The sequence below is a fragment of the Pantherophis guttatus genome, chromosome 2, assembly GCF_059756535.1.
Source record: "Pantherophis guttatus breed Tessera chromosome 2, ASM5975653v1, whole genome shotgun sequence".
Classification (NCBI taxonomy): domain Eukaryota; kingdom Metazoa; phylum Chordata; class Lepidosauria; order Squamata; family Colubridae; genus Pantherophis; species Pantherophis guttatus.
In genome coordinates this window covers 85856017-85878384 of record NC_142064.1, presented here as the reverse complement: position 1 = coordinate 85878384, position 22368 = coordinate 85856017, and the positions used below count along the sequence as shown (strand labels likewise).

The following is a 22368-nucleotide window of genomic DNA, read 5'->3' as shown; positions in this document are numbered from 1 at the left end:
AAAACGAAGTCTTGAAAGCCCCTAGTAATAGTCAGTGAAAAGTGTACTTATCACACCACTCTCCGTAGCTCTCTGCCCATTTCATATAAAATAATTCCCCTCACCATTAAAAGATTGCCTGCCTGTCAAAACTCAAGACTTCCTTGTTTTATTTCTACATTGACCTGACCTCGTTGACCAAGAACTGCTTCTAGGTTGTCCTTCAGGGCCACTGCAGCATTCTACTCTTCTTTTGAATCTTCTACACTGATTCCCTTCCTTTAATTTTAGGGGCTAAATGATGAAACAAAAGAGGAGATCCTGCTGGGAACATTCATGTATAATACTGAGAAAGAACTAATTCAGACATTCCAACTGAAGGTAAACTAGAAATGAGAGAAGTGGGGTAGAGGTAGAACTAAAAATAGGAGAAGTAGGTGAGGTAAATGAGAGGTAAAACTGAAGAGGCCATGTCAGAGTGAGCTGTTTTGAAAGAACCTCTCCAAGTTCTGCCCCATCTCCTAAAAATTAGACAACTTTTAATTCAGTGTTTTAAGGAGTGGATTAGGCTAGAGCTGGAAAACCAGAGCCCCTCCTGAGGGAATGTAGTTTAGATAATCTGCGGCAATTCACCATACAGGTAGTCCTTGACTTACAACAGTTCACTTAATGACCGTTCAAAGTTACAATGGCACTGAAAAAAGTGACATGACCATTTTTCATACTTATGACCAGTGGTGGAATTCAATTTTTTTTACTACCGGTTCTCTGGGCATGGCTTGGTGGGCATGGTGTGGCTTGGTGGGTGTGGCTTGGTGGACGTGGCAGGGGAAGGATATTGCAAAATCCCCATTCCCTCCCCACTCCTGGGGGAAGGATATTGCAAAATCTCCATTCCCACCCACTCTGGGGCCAGCCAGAGGTGGTATTTGCCGGTTCTCCGAACTATTCAAAATTTCCACTACTGGTTCTCCAGTCAGAAATTCACCTGTCAGAACCTGCTGAATTTCACCCCTGCTTATGACCATTGTAGCAGCCCCATGGTCATGTTATTTATATTTGCACGCTTGACACCTGACTCACATTTATGACAGTTGCAGTGTCCCGGGATCCTGTGATCAACTTTTGCGACCTTCTGACAAGCAAAGTCAATGGGGAAACAGATTCACTTAGCAACCATGTTAATAATTTAATATTTGCAGTAATTCACTTAACAATTGCGGCAAGAAAAGTTGTAAAATGGGACAAAACTCACTTAACAAATTTCTCACTCAGCAACATAACTTTTGGGCTCAATTGCGGTCATAAGTTGAGGACTACCTGTACTGATGGGAGCTAATGGGACACAGTTAAACAAACCTTCTTTCTGATGAGTAACAATCCCAAAGCAGTTATATCAACATTTGGGAAACAGGTCTGCAGATATACAGTATAGGCTTTGCACTCTTCTATTCAACTGATAGAGCCATTCAAGATGATGACTTCATCTCTATTGCTTTTTATTATGTTTGTTCTTTTCCCTCATCTACGTTTCAGAATGAACAAGAGAAGACATTCCAGCATGTAAAAATCAAAGTGCAGAGCAACTGGGGAAATCCAGAGTATACCTGCATTTATCGAGTCAGGGTGCATGGAAGGATGGCCAGTATAAACCTTTTAGGCAAGAAAGTGGATGAAATCTCCTAAAATAAATAAAGAAAAACAGGAATATGAACATTTACACTGAGCAAGTGTAAAGAGCACCTAGAACTTGCTCTAGCTTTTCCCAGGGGAGAATGGGAAAGAAAATATGAGGACATACTAATGATGTTGAATTATTTGACTAACAGATTTCAGTTTGATTTCAGTTGAAAATTCAGTTAGATTAGGCATGGAGTTGTTAAACTAATCTTGAGTTGCATGAATACTTTTGATTCTGTCCACTCTCTCAAAAAGATGAGATGACTGGAGGTGATCTCCCAATAAATATTTCAGTTCAGATTATAGCATAGAGGCAAATGTATTGTGTAAGAAAAAGACAGAGCGAGAACAAGAAAATCTCTTGTTGGAATATGACTTTGAAATATATTTTGAGAATTATCAGCCGGAGCTAAATTCTAGAATGTTTCTCCTCTTTCTTTTTTCTTTTTTTAATTTTAAAAACAAACTTTATTCAATATAAAAAGATAAAAATTGTACAAAATGTTCTTAACTCTAAAAATACAATTCTAAATTACATACAAACTAAAACTAACAGACAGGATTATCTATCTATAATATTTAAACATGTGAATATATATGTATATTAACCTTAATGACGGTGTATATTTGTTACCTTTAATTTCTTACTATATTTGACTTTACTTTTTTTCCCATTGATTAATCCATTCATACCATATGTCCCATATTTTGAAATACTATGCGTCTTCCTTATCGTTTAATCTTAAATTAATCTATCCATTTCTGTGCATATAAATATCTTTTGAATTATTTGCTGTTCTGTTGGCAACTGTTCTAATTTCCAGGATTGAGCTAGGGTTAATCTAGCCGCCGTGATTATATGTTTCTCCTCTTTCTGATGGGCTTGATGGAAGGAAGAATACTTCTTTCGTGACAGATGTTTAGCTGATCAGTGGTGTCTCCCAAATGAACATAACTAGCAACACAGTCCTATGTGTATCATTTGCAAGTAAAGTCCCAATGAACTAACCATATGCTGCTTATGGTCTGCCTGTAAAGGAAGAGAGATGGTGATTTCTTCTCTCAACAGTTCACTGTTTCTCTGTGTTCTGTGCGGATAAATGGAAGGATCTCATCACAGAAGAAGAGATGTCATTTCATCCTAGACCGATCATTCCTTTCTCAGAGTGTGACATTCCTTGTCATATAGCAAGATAACAGCCAAATCTGGCTCTAGCTCGTGCCCTGGCATGCACAGACCTCAATGAAGCAAACCGAGAAGGAGAGGAACATCAACATATACCCTGTTTCCCCCAAAATAAGACATCCCCTGATAAGAAGCCAAATCGGGCTTTTAAATGCATGGCAATAAGGCCAAGTGCTTATTTCAGAGTTCAAAAAATATAAGACAGGGTCTTATTTTGGGGGAAACACGGTACTATAGTATGAGAAAAAGCATACTGAGTTAAAATAACTTGTACATCTACAAACAACCTGGCTCTGTTGAGAGGTACAACCAGTGGTGAAATTCAATTTTTTATACTACTGGTTCTGTGGGCGTGGCTTGGTGGGCATGGTGTGGCTTGGTGGGCATGGCAGAGGAAGGATACTGCAAAATCTCTATTTCCACCCCACTCCAGGGAAAGGATACTGCAAAATCCCCATTCCCACACCACTCTGGGACCAGCCAGAGGTGGTATTTGCCGGTTCTCTGAACTACTCAAAATTTCCGCTACCAGTTCTCCAGAACCTGCTGGATTTTACCCCTGGGTACAGCCACTAGTATTAATGAGTGCACAAACTCCACCTTGATCTGCCAGTAAAAAATCTAGAGCCACAGGGTTCTGAATAACAATTTGAGACAATGAAGAGACTTCAGACTTCAGTTTGTAGTCTTCTAATGGTATCAAGCGATACTGGAATATTGAGAAAGGCAAATTCTAATTCAGCAACCCCCAACCCTGGCAGAAACCAAGGAGCACAGAATGAAAGGAAGATTTCCATTCCTTATATGTATCTGTATATATATCATATCCAAAACCAGTTATGCTTTGGGGTTTGACTGGTTTTTAGCTCAGCAGAGACCTTAAAAGTCCAAATACAATGAGCCATATTTCCAACAAAAATTGCCTTAATCTGGGAAGGCTTGCAATACATGCAGTATCACCTGTATCAAGAAAAGGTGTAAGTATCCATATACTTATATCTTCATGAGTTACTCTAGTGACTAAAAATAATATGTATCAAGAAAAGCAGTGTCATGAGGAGCTTTCAACTAAGGAACACCCTCCATAGGTTGTGTACATACTGAGCAACCTTTCAGGAAGGTTAAATGTACAGCAAGGTTGGAGGACATATCATTAAGAAAAATATCCTTTCCACTCAGTTGGTGAACCTGGTGTAGTGTTGGCTGTCTTGTTTAACATGTTGCAAGCCATGCAATCCCTCTCTTCTATGGAGCAAAAAATCCTTTTTAGGAGGAAAATTGATTTGAAAACATAAATATAAGGCCAATTATTCCAACAGGTTACAACCCTCACAGTCTACCATGTCCAATCTTCTGCAAGTATTCCCTGGAAGGTCACGTGATAGGAGTACTAAGGTCTTGTTTGCCTATATGTGCATTGTAGATACATGGTACATCAACAATAAATACACACAACAGATGGAAGCATGCAAGTAATTTACATGCATTCAGATCAACACCCAAATTTTCACCATCCCACTGATCCACTAAACTACTATAGCATCAGGCCTAGTATGAATTCAATCATTATATGGTTGTGTGATGCCAATCTGGTAGCTAAAGTCAGATTGCTCTTTTCAGCATCTGTAGTGATCAGGAAGAGGTGCAGTAAAAAAAAAAAAAGGACATTGCGGTTACTAAAGGCTAACCAAGTTCATTGTCGTATTGTTGGAAGAAATGTCCATCTGGGTTAGGGTTCCAAGTGGAGAAAAAGACACCGGATTCATAGAAATTGTTTGGAAAGGTTTATTGATGAACAGAATCACATGGCTTGAGATCCTGGGCAGAAAAGGGAAGAGATTCTGAGTCCCTGGGTTTTATACCCTCTCTGGGTTTGAATTTGAGCTTGTGTTCTGATTGGTTATCAGATTCCCATGGGGCCATGCAGGGGTAACTTTGTAGGTTGTCATTTCAGTCCCAGGCTTGGTTGACTCTTGCTGGGTGATGATGTAGTGAAAGTGCTTTGGGCAATTCCTACTATGGTTCTGCCTGAAGGAAGTAGATCTTTGTTATGTAGAATAGACTGGCCCAGGCCTTAATGGCCCATTGACAAAGGGGGGGGGGCTGAGTTTCTGACTCCCTTTTAGGGGAAATATTCTGCCCTTTTAATATTTCCTAAAATATCTCATTTTCCTAGGAGAGGGGTGGGTGCTAACTTCCTACAGTATAATGTTCATACGTTTGGAGAATTCTTTCTGAAGTGGCTGTAGTTTCTCTTGACAGCTTCCTATTGAAGTCTACCGAATCAAAAGACAATCAGTAGCCATTATTGTGTGAAGCTAGGGTTCTACTTCTCACCAAACATCTACACACAATAGTGCCATGTTGATGTCATTGTGCATTTTCTCAGTTTCCTTCTGTAGTTCTCTCAGTTGTGTTTTTTTAAAAAAAAAAATGATTTATATGCCGCCCTTCTCTAGAGACTCAGGGCGGCTTACAATGCGCTAAGCAATAGCCTTCATACTTTTGTATATTTATACAAAGTCAGTTTATTGCCCCCACAACTGGGTCCTCAATTTACCTACCTTAGAAAGGATGGAAGGCTGAGTCAACCTTGAGCCTTGGTGAGATTCAAACCTGCAGTAATTGCAGGCAGCTGTGTTAATAACAGGGTGCTCTAGACCACTGTACTATCAAGGCTCAACCTGCTTACCAAGAGGAAGGCAGGTTCTGGTTTCCACAAAGTTTCTGTTCCATAGACTAGGGGAGGTGAGTGGCTTCTCCACCTTCAATGACCTGTGGTCAGACAGGAGGCAGATTAGTTGTTAGAAAAAATTAGCTTACCAGAACAGGAAGAATTTGTATGCCTTAATTCCACATATCTTTTTCCTTTAGGGAAAATAAATCAGAAAAGGTTAGCATTGTGGCAATGTGTGCCATACTCATGTGGCGGGCATTGCCCCAGATGGCTGGTTTCCATACTGTGATAGGATAAAGGTGAAGCCAATAGTCCTAAGGCAAGACTTAAACTGCCCAGTTCATTCCTACCATATTTGCTCCAGCTAAACATGAATTTTAATATCTCCCCATGCTTAACTCCCTAGAATGAAATCTTGCAGAGCTCGGAGATACATGAGTACATATTCCTTGAGTGAATGGATTAGTTCCAGAACCAAAAGTTTGGGGGGGGGGATTTATTTTTGTTCTCAGGTAGACCATACCATTCCATGGAGCCTCTATCAAATATTGTCAAACTTTGTTTTTCTACCACCCTTTCACCCTTATCAGATGTCATGTTAAGGGAGAAAGATGTACCGTAAACATATTGTCATGACCTATTTAGGGTTATAAAGGGAAAACACAGCTAAATCCTTATCATTAGAGAGTGACCCCCCCTCCTTCAGATTCCTTCAAATTTGCATTTATTTATTTTTTTGTTTCCTGGGGGGCAATGACACATTTTGGATTGATTTCCAGGTTTTTTTGGGGGGGGGGATGCAAGAATAATCAACTTGTGATTGGGCATCCCAGCATCTGCCAATGTATTTCCCATTGTCTTAAGCCCAAGATGAGGAAGTCATTTAATTAATTTCCTGATGAAAGATATCCTCATTTTCTTCCCAAGTGCTTTTCACTTCTTGCTGACTTCTATAAAATTATTACAGAGACATCAAGAGAACAAGAAGCTCTCCCACCATCCATCCATATCCATTATGCCTTTCATTTTAAGTTCCCAATTTAGACATGCTTGCACTTCTAGCCGGCTAAACTGCCTGAGGGAACAATTTTAGCTCCCTTTTACACTTTCATGGGCACAAAGGAAACTAATGAAATGTCTGCAAGAAAAAAACCAACCCCAAGGACCCCTCAGAGGTGACTTGAGACGCTGCGGATGGGACAGCTCAGGCATCCTGAATATTATAATTAATATAACACAATAAACGCAGCACATAATTATGTATGTTGTGCCTATATTATATACAATTACTTTATTAGGAATCACTCTTTTGCATATAGAAAAGGCATTCAAGCTAAGTGGGGGGAGCGGTTGGGAAAAAGTAGGGGAAATCCTTTCCCGCTCGTTTTAAAATACAAAACGAAGAGATTTCAAGGCGCTTTAGAGTCGCTCTGTCTACTCCAGGGGTCTCCAACCTTGGCAATTTATAAGACTTGTGGACTTCAGTTCCCAGAGTTCCTCAGCTGGCTGTAATCAGTAATCATGAGGGACAAAAATAATGAAGAAATAGGAAAATCTATGGACAAGCTAAAACAACCGGAAGCAGATGCCCTTTCGTATAGCGTCTGATATCGCTTGTCTTTATTCCTATCTCTATGGCTGGGCACGCGACTCGGAAGTGGCGTCCGCCCACGCCTCCCTCCGTCCCTCTCCCTCCCTCCCAGGACTGTCCTCTCTCCTCAGGAAGGTCGCGCAGGCGCAGAGAGGCGCGGGGCAGAAACACTGTCCGAGATCGAGGATGGCCAAGATGTCGCGGGGATCGGGGTTGCAACCCAGAGACCTCCCCGAGGAGGTGATCGGCTACACACCGGATGAGAAGCTCCGGCGCCAGCAGCTGCGAGATCTCCGGCGCCGCTGGCTCAAAGACCAGGAGCTGAGCCCCCGGGAACCCGTCCTTCCCCCGCGGAAGCTCGGCTGGGTGGAAGGTTTCTGGCAGCGTTTCCTCCAGCCCGAGAGATTGTGGAAGAGACAGGTGAAGCCCAGGAGAATAGGGGGGGGGGTTCCCGTCGGGTTAGCCTGGGTGGTGCCTTCCGGGGACGGGGGCTGAGGACGATGAGGGTTGTAGTACAACATCTGGCCCGGGCACCAGTTTCAGGGAAGGTGCTCTACTAAAGCAAAGCAAAGTTTTAATCTTTTAAGATTGCAACCCTACATTTTATTAGGATTAAAGGACTCCCTGGTCCTCTGGATGTGAGATCCGACAAGTGCTACTACACTGAGAGCGTATGCACCAAGACAAATTCCTTATGTGTCCAATCACACTTGGCCAATAAAGAATTCTATTCTATTCTATTCTATTCTATTCTATTCTATTCTATTCTATTCTATTCTATTCTTATTTCTATTCTATTCTATTCCATTCCTATATCCTATCCTATCCTATCCTATCCTATCCTATCCTATCCTATCCTATCCTATCCCATCCCATCCCATCCCATCCCATCCCATCCCATCCCATCCCATCCCATCCCATCCCATCCCATCCCATTCTATTCCTATATCCCATCCCCATCCCCATCCCTATCCCTATCCCTATCCCTACCCTGTTTCCCCCAAAATAAGACATCCCCTGATAAGAAGCCCAATCGGGCTTTTGAGCACATGGCAATAAGGGCAAGCACTTATTTCAGGGTTCAAAAAAAATATAAGACGGGGTCTTATTTTTGGGGAAACACGGTATTCCTATTCCTATGCTATTCTTAGCAGACACATGTTATGATTTGTGTGGTTTTAATACCCACATACACAACCTCTTCTTGACATCTTGCTTAAAGATGCTTCTCTAGTAACTAGTGGTGTCTTTTTACAGTAGAGGACAGGTATTGAATCTGTAGGTCATTTGGTCATGCCATTCTCCCAGGAAAGCTTAACATTTTCGAGTTTTAAAAAGTGTGTTAAGGTAAATATAATGATATATATGGTAAGGCTCCCCATAATAAAACATGTAAATGTCCCTAGCAAATCAGATCTTCCTGGGTTTTGTTTATTGAGCTTTATTGACTGGGTTGGATTTAGATACTGCCCCTATTTTAGATTGAGTCTGAGTGGGGCATGATGTAAACAAGATAAAATAAAAGCATAGTAGAAAATAGACAAAAAAATAAGAGATTGAAGAAAGGAGAATCACAGCCATTACCTGCATACAGGTAGTCCTTTGACTTATGACCACAATGGAGCCCACAATTTTGGTTGTTAAGTGAGACATTTGTTAGTGAGTTTTGCCCCATTTTACAACTTTCCTTGCCACAGTTGTTAAATGAATCAGCAGCTGATAAATTAGTAACCCAGTTGTTAAGTGAATCTGGCTTCCCCATTGACTTTTTTTTTTTTTTTAAATTTGATTTATATGCCGCCCTTCTCCGGAGACTCAGGGCGGTTTACAATGTGCTAAGCAATGACTTTGCTTGTCAGGAGGCCACAAAAGGTGATCACAGGATCTTAGGATGCAGCAATGGTCATAAATATGAACCAGTTGCCAAGCACCTGAATTTTGATCACATGATCATGGGGAATGCTGCAAAAGATGTAATTGTGAAAAATGGTCATAAGTTACTTTATTCAGTACTGTTGTAAGTTTAAATGGTCACTAAATGAACTATTGTAAGTTGAGGACTACCTGTATACTCTCCAAGGACAAAGGTGATTAATATTATTCAGTGTCCCAGTATGGCCAAAATAACAACAAAATATCTTTAATACATACATACGTTTGAAGTAACTCCATTGAAACCCAGGAATATTTTCTAATACAGTGTTTTTCAGCCTTCTCTTTTTAAAAATCTCTGAAAAACTAAATTACAACTGATGCAATTAAAAGGCACAGTGTTCTACAAAGGAAGTGAGGCCTGGGTGATGTTTTTCTGTAATATATCTGGGATATTTGGTGAACAAAACAGGCTATTTTCATAAAGGAATTGAGCAATATGTGAAAGTTCTTAATTTGGGGATAAAGAAAATTTATATAAAGTCTCTTCGATAACCACAAGCTGCAAGGCACCTTTTATCTTTCAGCATGGTGGAAAAAGCTGAGAAGCTTGTCTTTCATTTTGTGTGAATTTTCCTATCTGGACCCAACAAACTGATTTATGAAAACTTATTTGGAATGAATTAGCTTTATGGCATAAAATTATAGTTTAGTGCAGGATAAATAAATATGTACAGATAAATTTCTCTTACCTTGAGGCTATTCCAGAAGGCAAAGGAGATTTATTCCTACAGGATTGTATCATAGTTTGCTATTACATAAAAATAACATTAAACATAATTTTTAAATTTAAAAAAATTCAATGAAATTGTATTGATGTAATCAAGTGTCAAAGAACTAATTTTTAAAATTATTTTTAGGTATTCAATGTCTACAATGCTGGAAAATTTACTATAATTAACCTTATTATTCCTCTATGGATTGCACATTATATTGTAAAGTATCATGTAAAGGTATGTATGTATGAGGGATGTATCTTTTGGCTGATTTAATTCCAATAACATATTTTATTTCCGATATTAGAAAGCCTGGATGACTGAGAATCTCCATAGACATTTGGTAGTACGGTCCTGAATTGTGGAGTTTAAAGTGACCTAAGAGGTCACCAAATTGAATTCTCTGTGCACTGCAACATTCATTGCCTCATCCCTGATATAGGACTATCCAGCTTTTCTTTGGAAACTTCCAGGGAAGAGAAGATTGATAGTTTCTCCTGTCAGTATGTTTTTCTTTATCTCTTTGAAGTTTCATCCCATTAATTCTAGTCTTACTAGAAACAAGTGAGAATTAGTCAGAACCCTTTACAGGGTGAAGCCCTTCAAATATTTGAGCTAGCTATCACATCTCCTTTTAAACCTCTCTACTGCTAACCCAGGGGTCTGCAACCTTAAACACTCAAAGAGCCATTTGGACCCGTTTCCCACAGATAAGAAAACATGGGGAGCCACAAAACCCTTCCCGTGCCTGACTATTTCTTGAGCGGCCACAAAACTAGCATATGTAGTTGAATTAAACGTTCTGTTTTCTTCTGAAACTTTTCTTGGATTTATCCATGGTTGGCCTACCGGGGGTTGAAAAGCTCAATAAATCACATGTCGGTGGGTGTCACACATTGGCGGTTGTGACACATATTTTGAGTGACAGGGAGCTGCAGCAGAGGGTGAAAGAGCCACATGCGGCTCCAGAGCCGCAGGTTGCTGACTCCTATGCTAACCTTATCTAGATCTTTTAATCATTTCTTGGCTTGTAGGACTTGATTTCCAATCTTTTCACCATGTTGCTAGCCCTTCTCTGGACTAGCTCCAGTTTATCAATATCTTTTAAACTGAGTTGTGGAGGGCTGAACATGATACTCCAGATGAGGCCTAAGGCTGAGTAGAGCCATCTGATATCTGTTTCTCTTGAGGCTCCTCGAGATATCACTGGCTTTTTTTTTTTTTTTTTTTTGCAGCTGCATTACACTGCTGGGACATGTTGAGCTTGTGATCCGCTAGTACAGTGAAGTTCTCCTTATATATGCTGCTCTTGAGCAAGATTTTCCCCATCCTGTATATGTTTCTTTTATTTGTCTCACTTAGTGGCATTACATTTCTCCCTATTACATTTCTTTGTTTCCACCCACTGTTCCAGCCTAAGTTTCCCCCCAATCTCCTCTCCTCCCGAGTGGTAGCCATTTTAGCTAATGTATCCTGCCTTGATATCTGCTACAAATTATCCATTGTTCACTCAATAATCGTGAGCAATTTGGGTCACAGGTCAGAAAACTGCCCTGAGCCATGTTGATTCCACCATCATTTTCCATGGTTGCGGTGAGGATCTTTTGTTGGAATGCAGTGTATCAATGGTCCCCCCCCCAAAAAAAAAACCTGTAGTGTTTTTCATTAATACCTAGTGGTTCTGCTTTCGCTTCATCTGTCAACATGGCATTGTTCGAACAGCCTGCTATATCATCCATATTGTTTGACAAAACAAGCAGAGAGTACTGGGGTGAGAAATCTGCTTTCAACCACTACAGCAGTGGTTTCTTCCAGTTCACAGCACTCTTATTCAGAACATTTCTTACAGTGGATTTATGAACATTGGCATCAGAAAAAGCAAGAATGGCCTGCAGTTCTCGGGGGTTGTTTGGGGACCTAACAAGAGTATTGTACGTCTTGCTGTTGGGCTGAATATGTGTTGGATCACCATTCCTGGGAAGAATAACCATGTGTCCTTCAGGAAACTGACTCCACTGGAAGATTACCGTGTTTCCCCGAAAATAAGACCCTGTCTTATATTTTTTTGAACCTTGAAATAAGCGCTTGGCCTTATTGCCCAATTGGGCTTATTATCAGGGGTTATCAGTCTTATTTTGGGGGAAACAGGGTAGAGCTGTTTTTTCTTGAGATAGGCTAGTACACGGGTGTCAAACTTACGACGTCCCGTTGCCATCACATGACATTTCACAACGTTTTTCCCATTTGCGGAATGGATGGGTGTGCATGATGCATCCGACACGCAGGCCACCAGTTTGACACTTATGTCAGGGAGGAGCCTGCTCAAGTCTCTTCTAAATACTTCTAATTCCCAGGACATAAGGAATTTTTCAGGCCCCTTCTATGATAGTTCTTGCCCATTTTCTTCAAGGTCATCTTCCCAACTTACTGCATTGAGTTACTGCTTTTTCCTTATCATGCAGTATTCGACTGACCATAGATTGATGGAGGCCAAATTCTTGCACAATGGTTTTATAGTTCTTTCCAGTTCATGAGCATTAGCAATCATACATACGTAGTCAGACAGACGGGATGAATTTTGGCTCAAGGTATTGCATAACAATACATTGTTTTATATTTGGTTTGAATTAAATTTGTAAATGGAACTAAGGTTCTAAAAATGGAATTATCTGTTGGATTTAGCCCCAGCTCTGCAGTAAAATTCAAAGTTTTAAATTAAAATAAAACTAATGAAGCACTTAGCATCAATGACGTACAGATGTTTCTGCAGTGACCTGGGCCTTTCTTTGAAACTGAAATAGAATCTTAGTGTGATCAGCTTCAACTTTGCAAACATCTGTTTGCTATATGCAAGACCTTCAGTTAACTTTTTGACCAGTACCCCTATTCCCCATTCTAATACTGCCATTTGACTGTACCAGTAATATACCATATTTTTTGGAGTATAAGACACACTTTTTTCCCCCTAAAAGAGGCTGAAAATTTGGATGCGTCTTACACTCCAAATGTAGCCCCACCCACCCTTCGGCCCCCACCCTTCGGCCTCTGCATGTCCTCTTCCTTTCTGCAGAGATTGCCACCGACAATGGTTTGTGTTTTTGGGCTTCGCCATTGCGTTTGAGAGCCCTTCAAGGCTGCGGGGATCGCCAAAGCACATCGCCGCCGGTCACCGCCCGAAAACACAATGCGTTTGGAGGCTGAAAACGTGATGTGCGGTACCCAAAATAGCTACCAGGAACAGCTGCTGCCTTATCTTATCCCTTCCATGCTTTGCCTGCTTTAGTCACTGGAAATCTCTCCGACAATCAGCTGTGCTTTTGAAGCTGTTTTTCAGCCCCAACTAGCGCACGCTCAAAACCAGTGAACGAATGTGCTGAAGCTGACCAGGCTAAGGACGCTAGCCAGGTGAATACCTGGTAGGCAGAATTATTTTTTTTCCCTATTTTCCTCCCCAAAAACTAAGCTGCGTCTTATACTCCAGTGCGTCTTATACTCCAAAAAATACAGTATTTAGTAAGCACCTGTGTAACTTGGGAAATAAAAAATAAAAAAGCCTAATAAAAAATGAGTTCCTCCTATTTGTGAAAGTGTCTATATTCTGATTTTAATTGGTTGCAGAGAATTTTGCTGAGAATACATTGAGGTCAAATGTACTGATTCCATAGTATAAGGAATTGGAAAGATACTAAGATGGGAAAAGTCTATATGATAAATTCCAAAGAATGTCCAACTTATTACTTACTGTATTTTTCGGTATATAAGACGCACTTTTTCCCTCCCAAAAAGTGGGTGGAAATGTCTGTGCATCTTATACAGCGAATATTGCCGGCCCCCAACCTTTGGTCTCTGCCTCCCAGCAATTTACCTCCTTGCAGCAAACAGCCTGATCAGCTTCAGCACAGCCTGATTTAGCACAAGCAGCTGACTGGCGGTTGGATCGGCCTCCTGGAATACCACCTATCAACTGTTCCAGGCTGCAGGGATCACCACTGCCCGTTGCCGCAGTCGCCGCCCATCGCTGCTGCTGCCTATCATCACCTCCGCATGCCCCAGTTTTGGCCTCTGCGCGTCCCATTTTTGACCTCTGCATGTCCTGTTTTTGGCCCCTTCCAGGCAGCGGGGATAGGTGGTGGCAGCAATCCCCGCCGCCTGGAACGGGCCAAAAATGGGATGCATGGAGGCAGAAATGGGGCGCATAGAGGCAGAGATAGGCGGCAGCAGGAATGGGCAGCGATGGGCGGTGGTGATCCCCACAGCTTGGAACAGCTGATCAGTGATATTCGGGGAGGCCCCAACCGCCAATCAGCTGCTTGTGCTAAATCAGGCTGTGCTGAAGCTGACCAGGCTGTTTGCTATTCACTGCAAGGAGGTAAATTGCTGGGAGGCAGAGGCAGATTTTTTTCCCTCTTGTTTTCCTCCCCAAAAGTTAGGTGCTCTTATACTTCGGAGCGTCTTATAGTCTGAAAAATATGGTACTTCATAATCATTCTGCTGTTTTCATTTGCAGGTTACTCCCCATGGTATTATTGAAAAAAAGCATACAATATATCCAGTAAGTTGTCTTCTAATATTCTATGTAACATCTATTTGTGTAAAAAAAACCCAAGCCACCTAAGTTTATAAATTAAGGAAAATATAGGCTTATTGTATTTCATTTAATTTTTGCCTTTAAATCATTTTTTACTAAGGTGACTTGCAGTTTTCTTGGTAAGGCTCTTCAGAAGTCATTTGGCCTTTCTTCCTAAGGCTTCCTAAATGCCTCTCTCTGAGGTACTAGCCCAAAGTCACCCAGTTGCTAAGACAGGACTAAAATTTGCTCAGTATCTTTAATTCCTTCCTCAGTCAGGAACATCTACTAAATTAGAAAGGGAACACAAAAATATTCTTTGAAAATAATGGATATGTTGCTTCATTGCTTAGATGGCATTAGAATGTTCTCTGTAGTAGCCATTTCTTTAATTCTGAATACTGAACTCCAGTTACAAATACAGGTTTGAAGTAGACATTTACTCTTATGACCTGTAAAAAGATTTATTTTTATGGTAATACAAAGTTATTGTGGCTAACACTGTTTGTCCTACACCATGGGTGTCAAACTTGATCAGGTCACGTGACGTATTGTGACTTTTGCCTTTGCAGAACAGTTGGGCGTGGCCTGCACTTGATGCATCCGGCCCATGGGCCGCCAGTTTGACACCCCTATCCTACACCAATTTGTTATATAACGAGGATTTCTAAGTTAAGAAAAATGTCTTGCATAAATCATGCATAAATAATTCCAAATCTTCTGCAAAACAAAAATGTGGAGGTACTTAGAATATGTTTTCCTTAAAATATTTTCATATTCTGATTTCTTTTTTTATTATTATCAGGGAGACAGGATGGAGGAAAAAGGAATTCCTCCACCATCACATGGAACTGCAGCAGAAATACCATTTTGTGAGGACTGAGAGACTCTTAGGACCTGTAAAATGAAAACACTTACTTTACTGTTTCCTATGTAAATGAATATATAATTCAAAATGGACAATAAGAAATTTAATGATTTATGGCTAATGTGTGTATATGTGAGAGGCAGTGCTGGGATGGTCTCTAAGGGTAGTCACTAATCATGTATAGATACTGAATCCAACAACAAAGTATTTTGGTTATTGATAGGCCTTAGAAAACATACAACATAGAAACAACATTAAAAGATAAGTAACATGAAATAAAAGATGTACATAGCAGCCAAAGAAGATAAACTTTCTTCATTCAGGTAAGCCACTTTGAACCCTGAAGCTATTGACATCAAAGTTTCAGTGAGGAGACCATTGTAAATATATCCAGAACAAATAGACAGGAGGGTTAGTGCTTACTGGTTTACTAAGCTTGGAGAAAATTTAATTTAATTAAGTCTAGTAAGGGCCTGTTGACTCTTGATGGCTGTTAAGCAGATTTGACATTGAAAGAGTACATCAGCTGAAAAATGATTGGGATAAAAAGCAATTAAGGTCTGGGTATTGTATCAGAGAGGAAACCTTTTCTACAAGAGAAAGTCAATATTCTAAAGAAATCTTTACTAAAGCACCAAGCCATTTGCAGACAGGCAATCACAAGCTGAGATTGAACCAGATAAGAAAAAAATGGTCGAGAAATCCAAGCATCGAGATAATTTATGAAGGGAAAGTCACTGATAACAACAAGGCGTGACAAAAAGACCCAAAAAAAGAATTAAGTTGGATAAAAATTTTACCAATTCCTCTCATCTACTGTTGTGATTACAATTGACAAAAATAATGATGGAGAGAATGGCACCACAGAAACTAAACCTTTCAGCTAGTTGCCAACTAACCGATGGTCTTTGTTTTTACATCTGGCACAAATGAGTTGGTTGATAACTCAAAACTCAGTGTGAATGTCCTTATTCTTGTGATTCCCCTTTCCCCAGCACAACAGTCTCTATTCTTGTTTTAATATTGTTTTTAACCATTGTTAAGCTCCCACTCCCCCGCAAGTCATATGCCAGTGGGCAAATATACAAATTTAAATTCTAGATTAAAAATAAAAATTATTAAATTCATTGGAAGGCCTACTTTCCACATCAGCTCAGGAATATAAATTATTTATTTTTTCAGAAAAGTGCATTTTGTAATCTGGCCTTGTGTTTATGTCTACTGCTGCCTCTTCTTTTTTTGTTTTCCCCTGCTGTGATGTTTCCTTTTCAAGTCATGGTGGTCTCTGTCGGAATGCTGCACATTTTTCCAATCATCAGCTGAAACTTCAGAGTCTTGAGGACAACTGAATAAGGTCAAGAATTATCCCAGCTAATGGCTTGATGTAGCCAACAATAACAAGTTGTCCAAAGAATTGCAGCTATCATCATTCACCTCTACATTTGCACAGGACGGTGGCCCCAAAGCATAATGGGAATTATAGTTCAAAGGTTTATTGCTACTGTAATGTGTAGAGGGGGTGTGTGAATTGGCAAGTCCACATTCCCTGCACTCAAAAGGGATAAAAACGACGTTCCCAATCTTTTCTTACCAATACAAATCAATTTATCAGTCAGTACGGATACCAAAAGAGAAAGAAGGGCTCTTTAATGCACCATCATAACACGTGTTTATTATGAATAAAAACTTGATCAAAACTAATTCAATGCAGAAGTTCCTGCTGTCCTCTTCCCTTTTCCCTTCCCATTCATTCATTTATTCAATCAATCAATTTATATGCCATCTGACTCCCAACAAATTTAGGCAGTTTACAAAATGTTAAAACACACCTAAAAGAAAGAAAGAACATAAAAGAAGACAAGGGAAACAAAAAAAGATGGGAATGGTAGCTAACCAGATGGGGAACAGAGAAAAGATGTGGGCTTCAATCATACTTGCCAAATGCAAAGGCAAGATTCTTCTCTCTGATGTCCCAAAGATGCTTTTTCAAGAGGCAACTGGACTTTCTGGTTTTTCTTTGAAGATGTTTTGCCTCTTATCCAAGAAGCTTCTTCAGCTTCAGAGGTTGTCCTTTGGGACAACCATGACCTGGATGACTGAGAATCTCCATAGACATTTCTCTCTGATGAAACTTGGAAATTGAGTATTTGTGCTGCTTTGTATTCCTTGTTTCCCTAAGGGAATTTTTGTCCTTGGATGCTTTGGGAGGGGCTGGGGGGGTGGAATCCAGTAGGGCAATGGGCAGGGCTTATTTGGATGAGGCTCAAACTTTCCACCCCAATTTATCTCAGGTTATTAGGGTTCTGCCTTGGGAGGCAGTGTCATGCTTATGACCTATGTGGGAGCCCTCCAAAAGCCAGGGAAAAAATGTTACTTTTCAAAATGTGATCAATAAATAAGATAAAAATTTTGACTTCGGTGAAGGGATAGCCAAAAGCTGAACTCTATTTTCTGGAATACCAAAGATTTCAACAGACTTCCACCTCTGCAATGTGTTTGGATAGGATAGTAGCCAGGGACGATTCTACACACCTATTCGAAAGTAAATTGCAGAGGATCTAGCTACCTTAAAACCTTGATGTTCTTGGCAAGATGGGGAAGGGCAGGGATTCAATCGGGAGGATGAAATCAAAACAAGGAAAAGCGACATATTTTTGCTGGTGACTGACGGGGGACATTTGTCCCTGCAGTGATTATCACTAAGTGTTGTATCTTACGATTTATGATGAATGTATTTTTTACAATGACTATGATCATGATTTATCACTTATTGCTTGTATGCACATTGAGAGCTTATGCACTGAAGACAAATTCCTTGTCTGTCCAATTACACTTGGCCAATAAAAAATTCTATCCTATCCTATCCTATCCTATCCTATCCTATCCTATCCTATCCTATCCTAATTCCTATTCTACTCTATTCCATTCCTATATCCTATCCTATCCTTATTCTATCCTATCCTATCCTATTCTATTCCATTCCACTCCATTCTATTCCTATATCCTATCCTATCCTATCGTTATTCCTATCCTATCCTAATTCCTATTCTAATCTATTCCATTCCTATATCCTATCCTATCCTATCCTATTCCATTCTACTCCACTCCTATATCCTATCCTATCCTATCCTATCCTATCCTATCCTATCCTATCCTATCCTATCCTTATTCCATTCCACTCCATTCCATTCCATTCTATTCCTATATCCTATCCTATCCTATCCTATCCTATCCTTATTCCTATTCTACTCTATTCCATTCCTATATCCTATCCTATCCTAATTCTATTCTATCCTATCCTATTCTATTCCATTCCACTCCATTCTATTCCTATATCCTATCCTATCCTATCGTTATTCCTATCCTATCCTATCCTATCCTATCCTATCCTATCCTATCCTATCCTTATTCCTATTCTACTCTATTCCATTCCTATATCCTATCCTATCCTATCCTAATTCTATTCTATCCTATCCTATTCTATTACATTCCACTCCATTCTATTCCTATATCCTATCCTATCCTATCGTTATTCCTATCCTATCCTATCCTATCCTATCCTATCCTATCCTATCCTATCCTATCCTATCCTATCCTATCCTATCCTATCCTTATTCCTATTCTACTCTATTCCATTCCTATATCCTATCCTATCCTATCCTATCCTATCCTATCCTTATTCTATTCCATTCCACTCCATTCCATTCTATTCCTATATCCCATCCCATCCCATCCCATCCCATCCTATCCTATCCTATCCTATCCTATCCTATTTTCTACCTCAACTCCGTCTAATTTCAGGGGATACCTAGGAATCTCCCTTCCCGAAGGGGAGGGGGAAATTTGGCTCCCTTAACAAAAATGGCTCTCCCGCCCTTCCATTTCCTGCCGCTCCGCGAACGTCACTTCCCGGGAGGTGGGGGCTTCCTGAGCTGAAGCGAAGGCGGGGCGCGAGCGGGAGCAGTTGGGCATGCCAACGGTAAACCGCCGATCTCTGGAATGGCTCTACTGGCTGGTAAGGCGGTGCTGCTTTCTTTGCCTCCTCTCCCCACCCCCCACCCCCCAAATTTCTTTTTTGTTATTTGAGGGAGCGGGACACGGGCTCTCCCCTACAAAGAAATCCCGGGAGGCCGATTTACGGGTTCAATCCCGCTGCTCAAAAGCAAGGAGTGGTACGGGATCTGCCCCATAAATGGGGGGGGGGCACTCTCTGTCTCGGAGGAAGGGGCCTGGGACACCCCGCTCCCCCACGTTTGCCATTCAGGTGAAAACAACTCCCCTCATGCTGGCTGAAGCTAAGCTTTTGTCTCCAACCTCGCATTTAGGAGCTTCTCTTTTAAGCCTCTAAATCAGGGATCTCCAACCTTGGGCACTCTAAGACTTGTGGACTTCAATTCCCAGAATTCCTCAGCCAGCAAAGCTGGCTGAGGAATTCTGGGAGTTGAAGTCCACAAGTCTTAAAGTGCCCAAGGCTGGAGACCCCTACTCTAAGTAACAGACATTTTTTAAACGAATTCACCCAATGCGAGAGACCCCGTGTGGTTGCTGTTGCCTCAAGGGTTAGGCTTTACTATTAGCGTTTCCTTGAATACACTTGCAACTTTTAAGAAACATACTAACCTAGTTAGAAAACAGCAATGTAACCCATAAGTTTGCCACTTGGGGGAATGTTACATAGAATCAGTTTTTTCTATTATTCAAGTCTCGGTGCCTTTTCTTGTTTGACCCCTTGCTTTCTGACATATTGCATTACACAACTGTGTGCTTCGTTGATTTCTGTACCCTATAAATGGCCTTTGACACTAACCCCCCCCCAGCTTAAAAATGTTTTTTGCTTTCCTTGAATTACTTGGTGATCTCTATTTTCTGGTGGACAAAGAAGCCTTTTTCTCTGTCTTAAATTCAGGGATCAGGTTTTTATCAGCTCCACACCAAGACTTCCCATGGAAGTCTCTAGGTTGTCTGGAAACAACCATATCTCCTAGGCATCCCCCTGCCTTTGGCGTTTGACCAAGTTTCCAATTATAATAATACTGGCATTTCACATCCCCTTTTCAATCTCAATAGCTGAACATCTATAGGGGAGCTGTATCAGGAGTTTACAGATGTGTCAAACTACAAATCAGAAGCTGAGATTGTACAGAAGAGATCACTAATCTACTTTAGACCATGGCTTCTTGCCTTTCTCCCTTTCTCTCCAACTTTAAATCAAAGACTAGGCTTCAGTTAAGTTTAAACAAATACGGGCTTTGATTTAGTCCTTTATAATAATGTTTCTTCAAGCCATTTGCGTGCCTGGCAACTGCCTGGAGAAGTTGCTGTGGTTTACATGGCAACGTTTTCAAAAAATAGCTGGCTGGTTTCTCCTTGCTAGGGCTGAGAGAATTACTGGCCCAAGATCACCCAGCTGGCTTCCTGCTTGAAACAGCACTAGCACTGTCTCTTTCTTAAGGGTGAGCACATTTTATGTTTATCGGTAAATCTCTGGAGGATTTGAAATTTAATCCACACATTTTTCTGAATCCCTGCTGTCTAACAGTTGCAATCATTAAAAAGCCTGTCCATCCTTTCAAACTATAAAAAATATAAATTCCTGAGAGAAACAAAGTTGAAAAGACTTGTGAGCTTTGTTCTAATCTTACCCCAAACATCTGAAATAGGCATGTACTTTTTGGCTTTTTTGTTAAACTATGTTTACCTATTATTTTAGCCCTCAATGTCATTACATTTTGGCTTTTTTTTCTGCCTTTGATTCTTGACAACTGTCTGGAGTGCCTGCTCTTTTTCTGGCAATATTTTACAGGTACTTTGCCATGGCTTCCTTCATGGGGCTGAGAAAAAAATGAGTGGCCTAAAATCATCCAGCTGCGCTCCATGCTTAAGGCAAGACAAGAACTCCTAGACTCCTAAATTTCTAGACTGGTGCCTTAACCACTAGACCAAACTGGGACCAATTCTGGCTTTCTGGGATTTAAATTAGACCATTATGTACTGTAAACTATGTTTTATAATTTAGCAAATTAAATGCAAAAAGCAAACTATGATTCATTCAAGAGAAGTGGTTAACATAAAACTTATTTTTGCACAGTAATCACTGTGGTTTTGGGGTGAAGGTATTGGACTAGGATGGGGAGAGTCAAGTTCTGATTCATTCTCGGCAATGGAATTTCACTATATATCTTAAGGCCAGCCATACTCTCTCAACCTAACAGGGATAAAATAAAGACCTTCATGGAAACTTGAACTCCTGTGGAAAAGGCAGAATGAATGTTTAATAAATAGTAGCACTACAGTACATAAGCATGGTCTTAGTAAGACACTCATATGACTCACTTCAGCCTCTGGGTTCTTGTAGGTAAGCTGCAGATTTGATTTTGGTGGTGGGGATGAAACAAATATAAAGAGAGGCTTGACATATCAAATGTAAATTCATATTAAGGTTATTTTGTTCTTTTCTTTCACAGATTCTTTTTACTATTGTATTGCTTTCATGGGGCTATGTCATTTATGCAACACGAATAGCAGGCAAATGGCAATTGAAGGAGATGTATCCCATACAAGCCAAGAATATTTGAGACATCTCCTGAGTGGAATACCACAGAAATACAAAGACATTCTATAACTCCACAAATAATAGTCTGCAAAAACATGAACTCAACTGGAGTGGCTGAACTGCAGGAGTCTAATTGAAGCTTCAGAAATACAGATAAAGATAAAAAAGCTGTGAACATCTGATACTCAGTACTATTAACATGTAACTGAGAAAATATCTTTGAATATAGTTTTTTAAAAAGAGAATTTTCCATTTTTTCCATTTTACTGCTTATTTCAATATGTTTCAGAAGAGTAAGTCTACAAGGATTACTGATAGCCCAGAGTCATTATTACGGAAAAATAACTAGATACTTTGTGCAAGAAAGTTTGGTTTGGTTTTCAAGTTAAAAGTTACACTCTTATACAGTGCTTTTAATGGTACAGAAATAAATGCCTGGATATCTATCTATGTTCAAGTTATTTGATGCTATTCTGAAGAAAAATCCTCATCATACTGGTATGTTTCATTAAAAAATCCACTCTACAATGTATTGTTGAAAGCCAAGGTTATCTAATTAGGGACATTTTTAAAGGAATATTTAATTTAATTTAATAATAATTTATGCAAACTAAAGTGT

At 40.2% G+C, this 22368-nt stretch overlaps 3 protein-coding genes across 8 annotated transcripts in view; all 3 read left to right on the top strand.

Annotated features, from left to right (window-relative positions):
- LOC117661569 (SUN domain-containing protein 3-like) overlaps positions 1-2668 on the top strand; it is a 99494-nt gene extending 96826 nt beyond the window's left edge. For all 4 annotated transcript variants that reach the window (XM_087886339.1, XM_087886338.1, XM_034410563.3 and 1 more), the window contains 2 exons: positions 271-360; positions 1516-2668. In XM_087886339.1, the coding sequence (XP_087742465.1) occupies positions 271-360; positions 1516-1665 (240 nt within the window). In that variant the 3' untranslated portion in view covers positions 1666-2668. The remainder of the gene's footprint in view (positions 1-270; positions 361-1515) is intronic.
- A 381-nt stretch (positions 2669-3049) lies between these two features.
- On the top strand, positions 3050-15308 carry NDUFB6 (NADH:ubiquinone oxidoreductase subunit B6). Its single transcript, XM_034410562.3, has 4 exons — positions 3050-7533; positions 9906-9998; positions 14269-14313; positions 15134-15308. The coding sequence occupies exons 1-4, from the start codon at positions 7108-7110 to the stop codon at positions 15209-15211; spliced, it is 642 nt and encodes a 213-aa protein (XP_034266453.2). The 5' UTR covers positions 3050-7107; the 3' UTR covers positions 15212-15308.
- A 3800-nt stretch (positions 15309-19108) lies between these two features.
- LOC148115175 (transition zone microprotein 1-like) lies at positions 19109-22195 on the top strand. Of its 3 annotated transcripts, none has more exons than XM_087886336.1 (2): positions 19109-19211; positions 21661-22195. In XM_087886336.1, the coding sequence occupies exons 1-2, from the start codon at positions 19167-19169 to the stop codon at positions 21769-21771; spliced, it is 156 nt and encodes a 51-aa protein (XP_087742462.1). In that variant the 5' UTR covers positions 19109-19166; the 3' UTR covers positions 21772-22195. The 3 variants fall into 3 exon arrangements, 1 of the variants encoding a protein (XP_087742462.1); XR_015732294.1 differs by lacking the exon at positions 21661-22195 and adding an exon at positions 21000-21079 and having other exon boundaries at positions 19136-19211; XR_015732293.1 differs by lacking the exon at positions 19109-19211 and adding an exon at positions 20999-21079 and having other exon boundaries at positions 21661-21743.
- Positions 22196-22368: the final 173 nt, after the last annotated feature.

Excerpts from the sequence above, each read along its gene's own strand:
- LOC148115175 (XM_087886336.1), top strand. The coding sequence starts at position 19,167 with ATGCCAACGGTAAACCGCCGATCTCTGGAATGGCTCTACTGGCTG. Across the intron at positions 19,212-21,660 it reads TGGAATGGCTCTACTGGCTG|ATTCTTTTTACTATTGTATT; the intron begins GTAAGGCGGTGC and ends TTTCTTTCACAG.
- NDUFB6 (XM_034410562.3), top strand. The coding sequence starts at position 7,108 with ATGCCCTTTCGTATAGCGTCTGATATCGCTTGTCTTTATTCCTATCTC. Across the intron at positions 7,534-9,905 it reads AGAGATTGTGGAAGAGACAG|GTATTCAATGTCTACAATGC; the intron begins GTGAAGCCCAGG and ends AATTATTTTTAG. Across the intron at positions 9,999-14,268 it reads TTGTAAAGTATCATGTAAAG|GTTACTCCCCATGGTATTAT; the intron begins GTATGTATGTAT and ends TTTCATTTGCAG.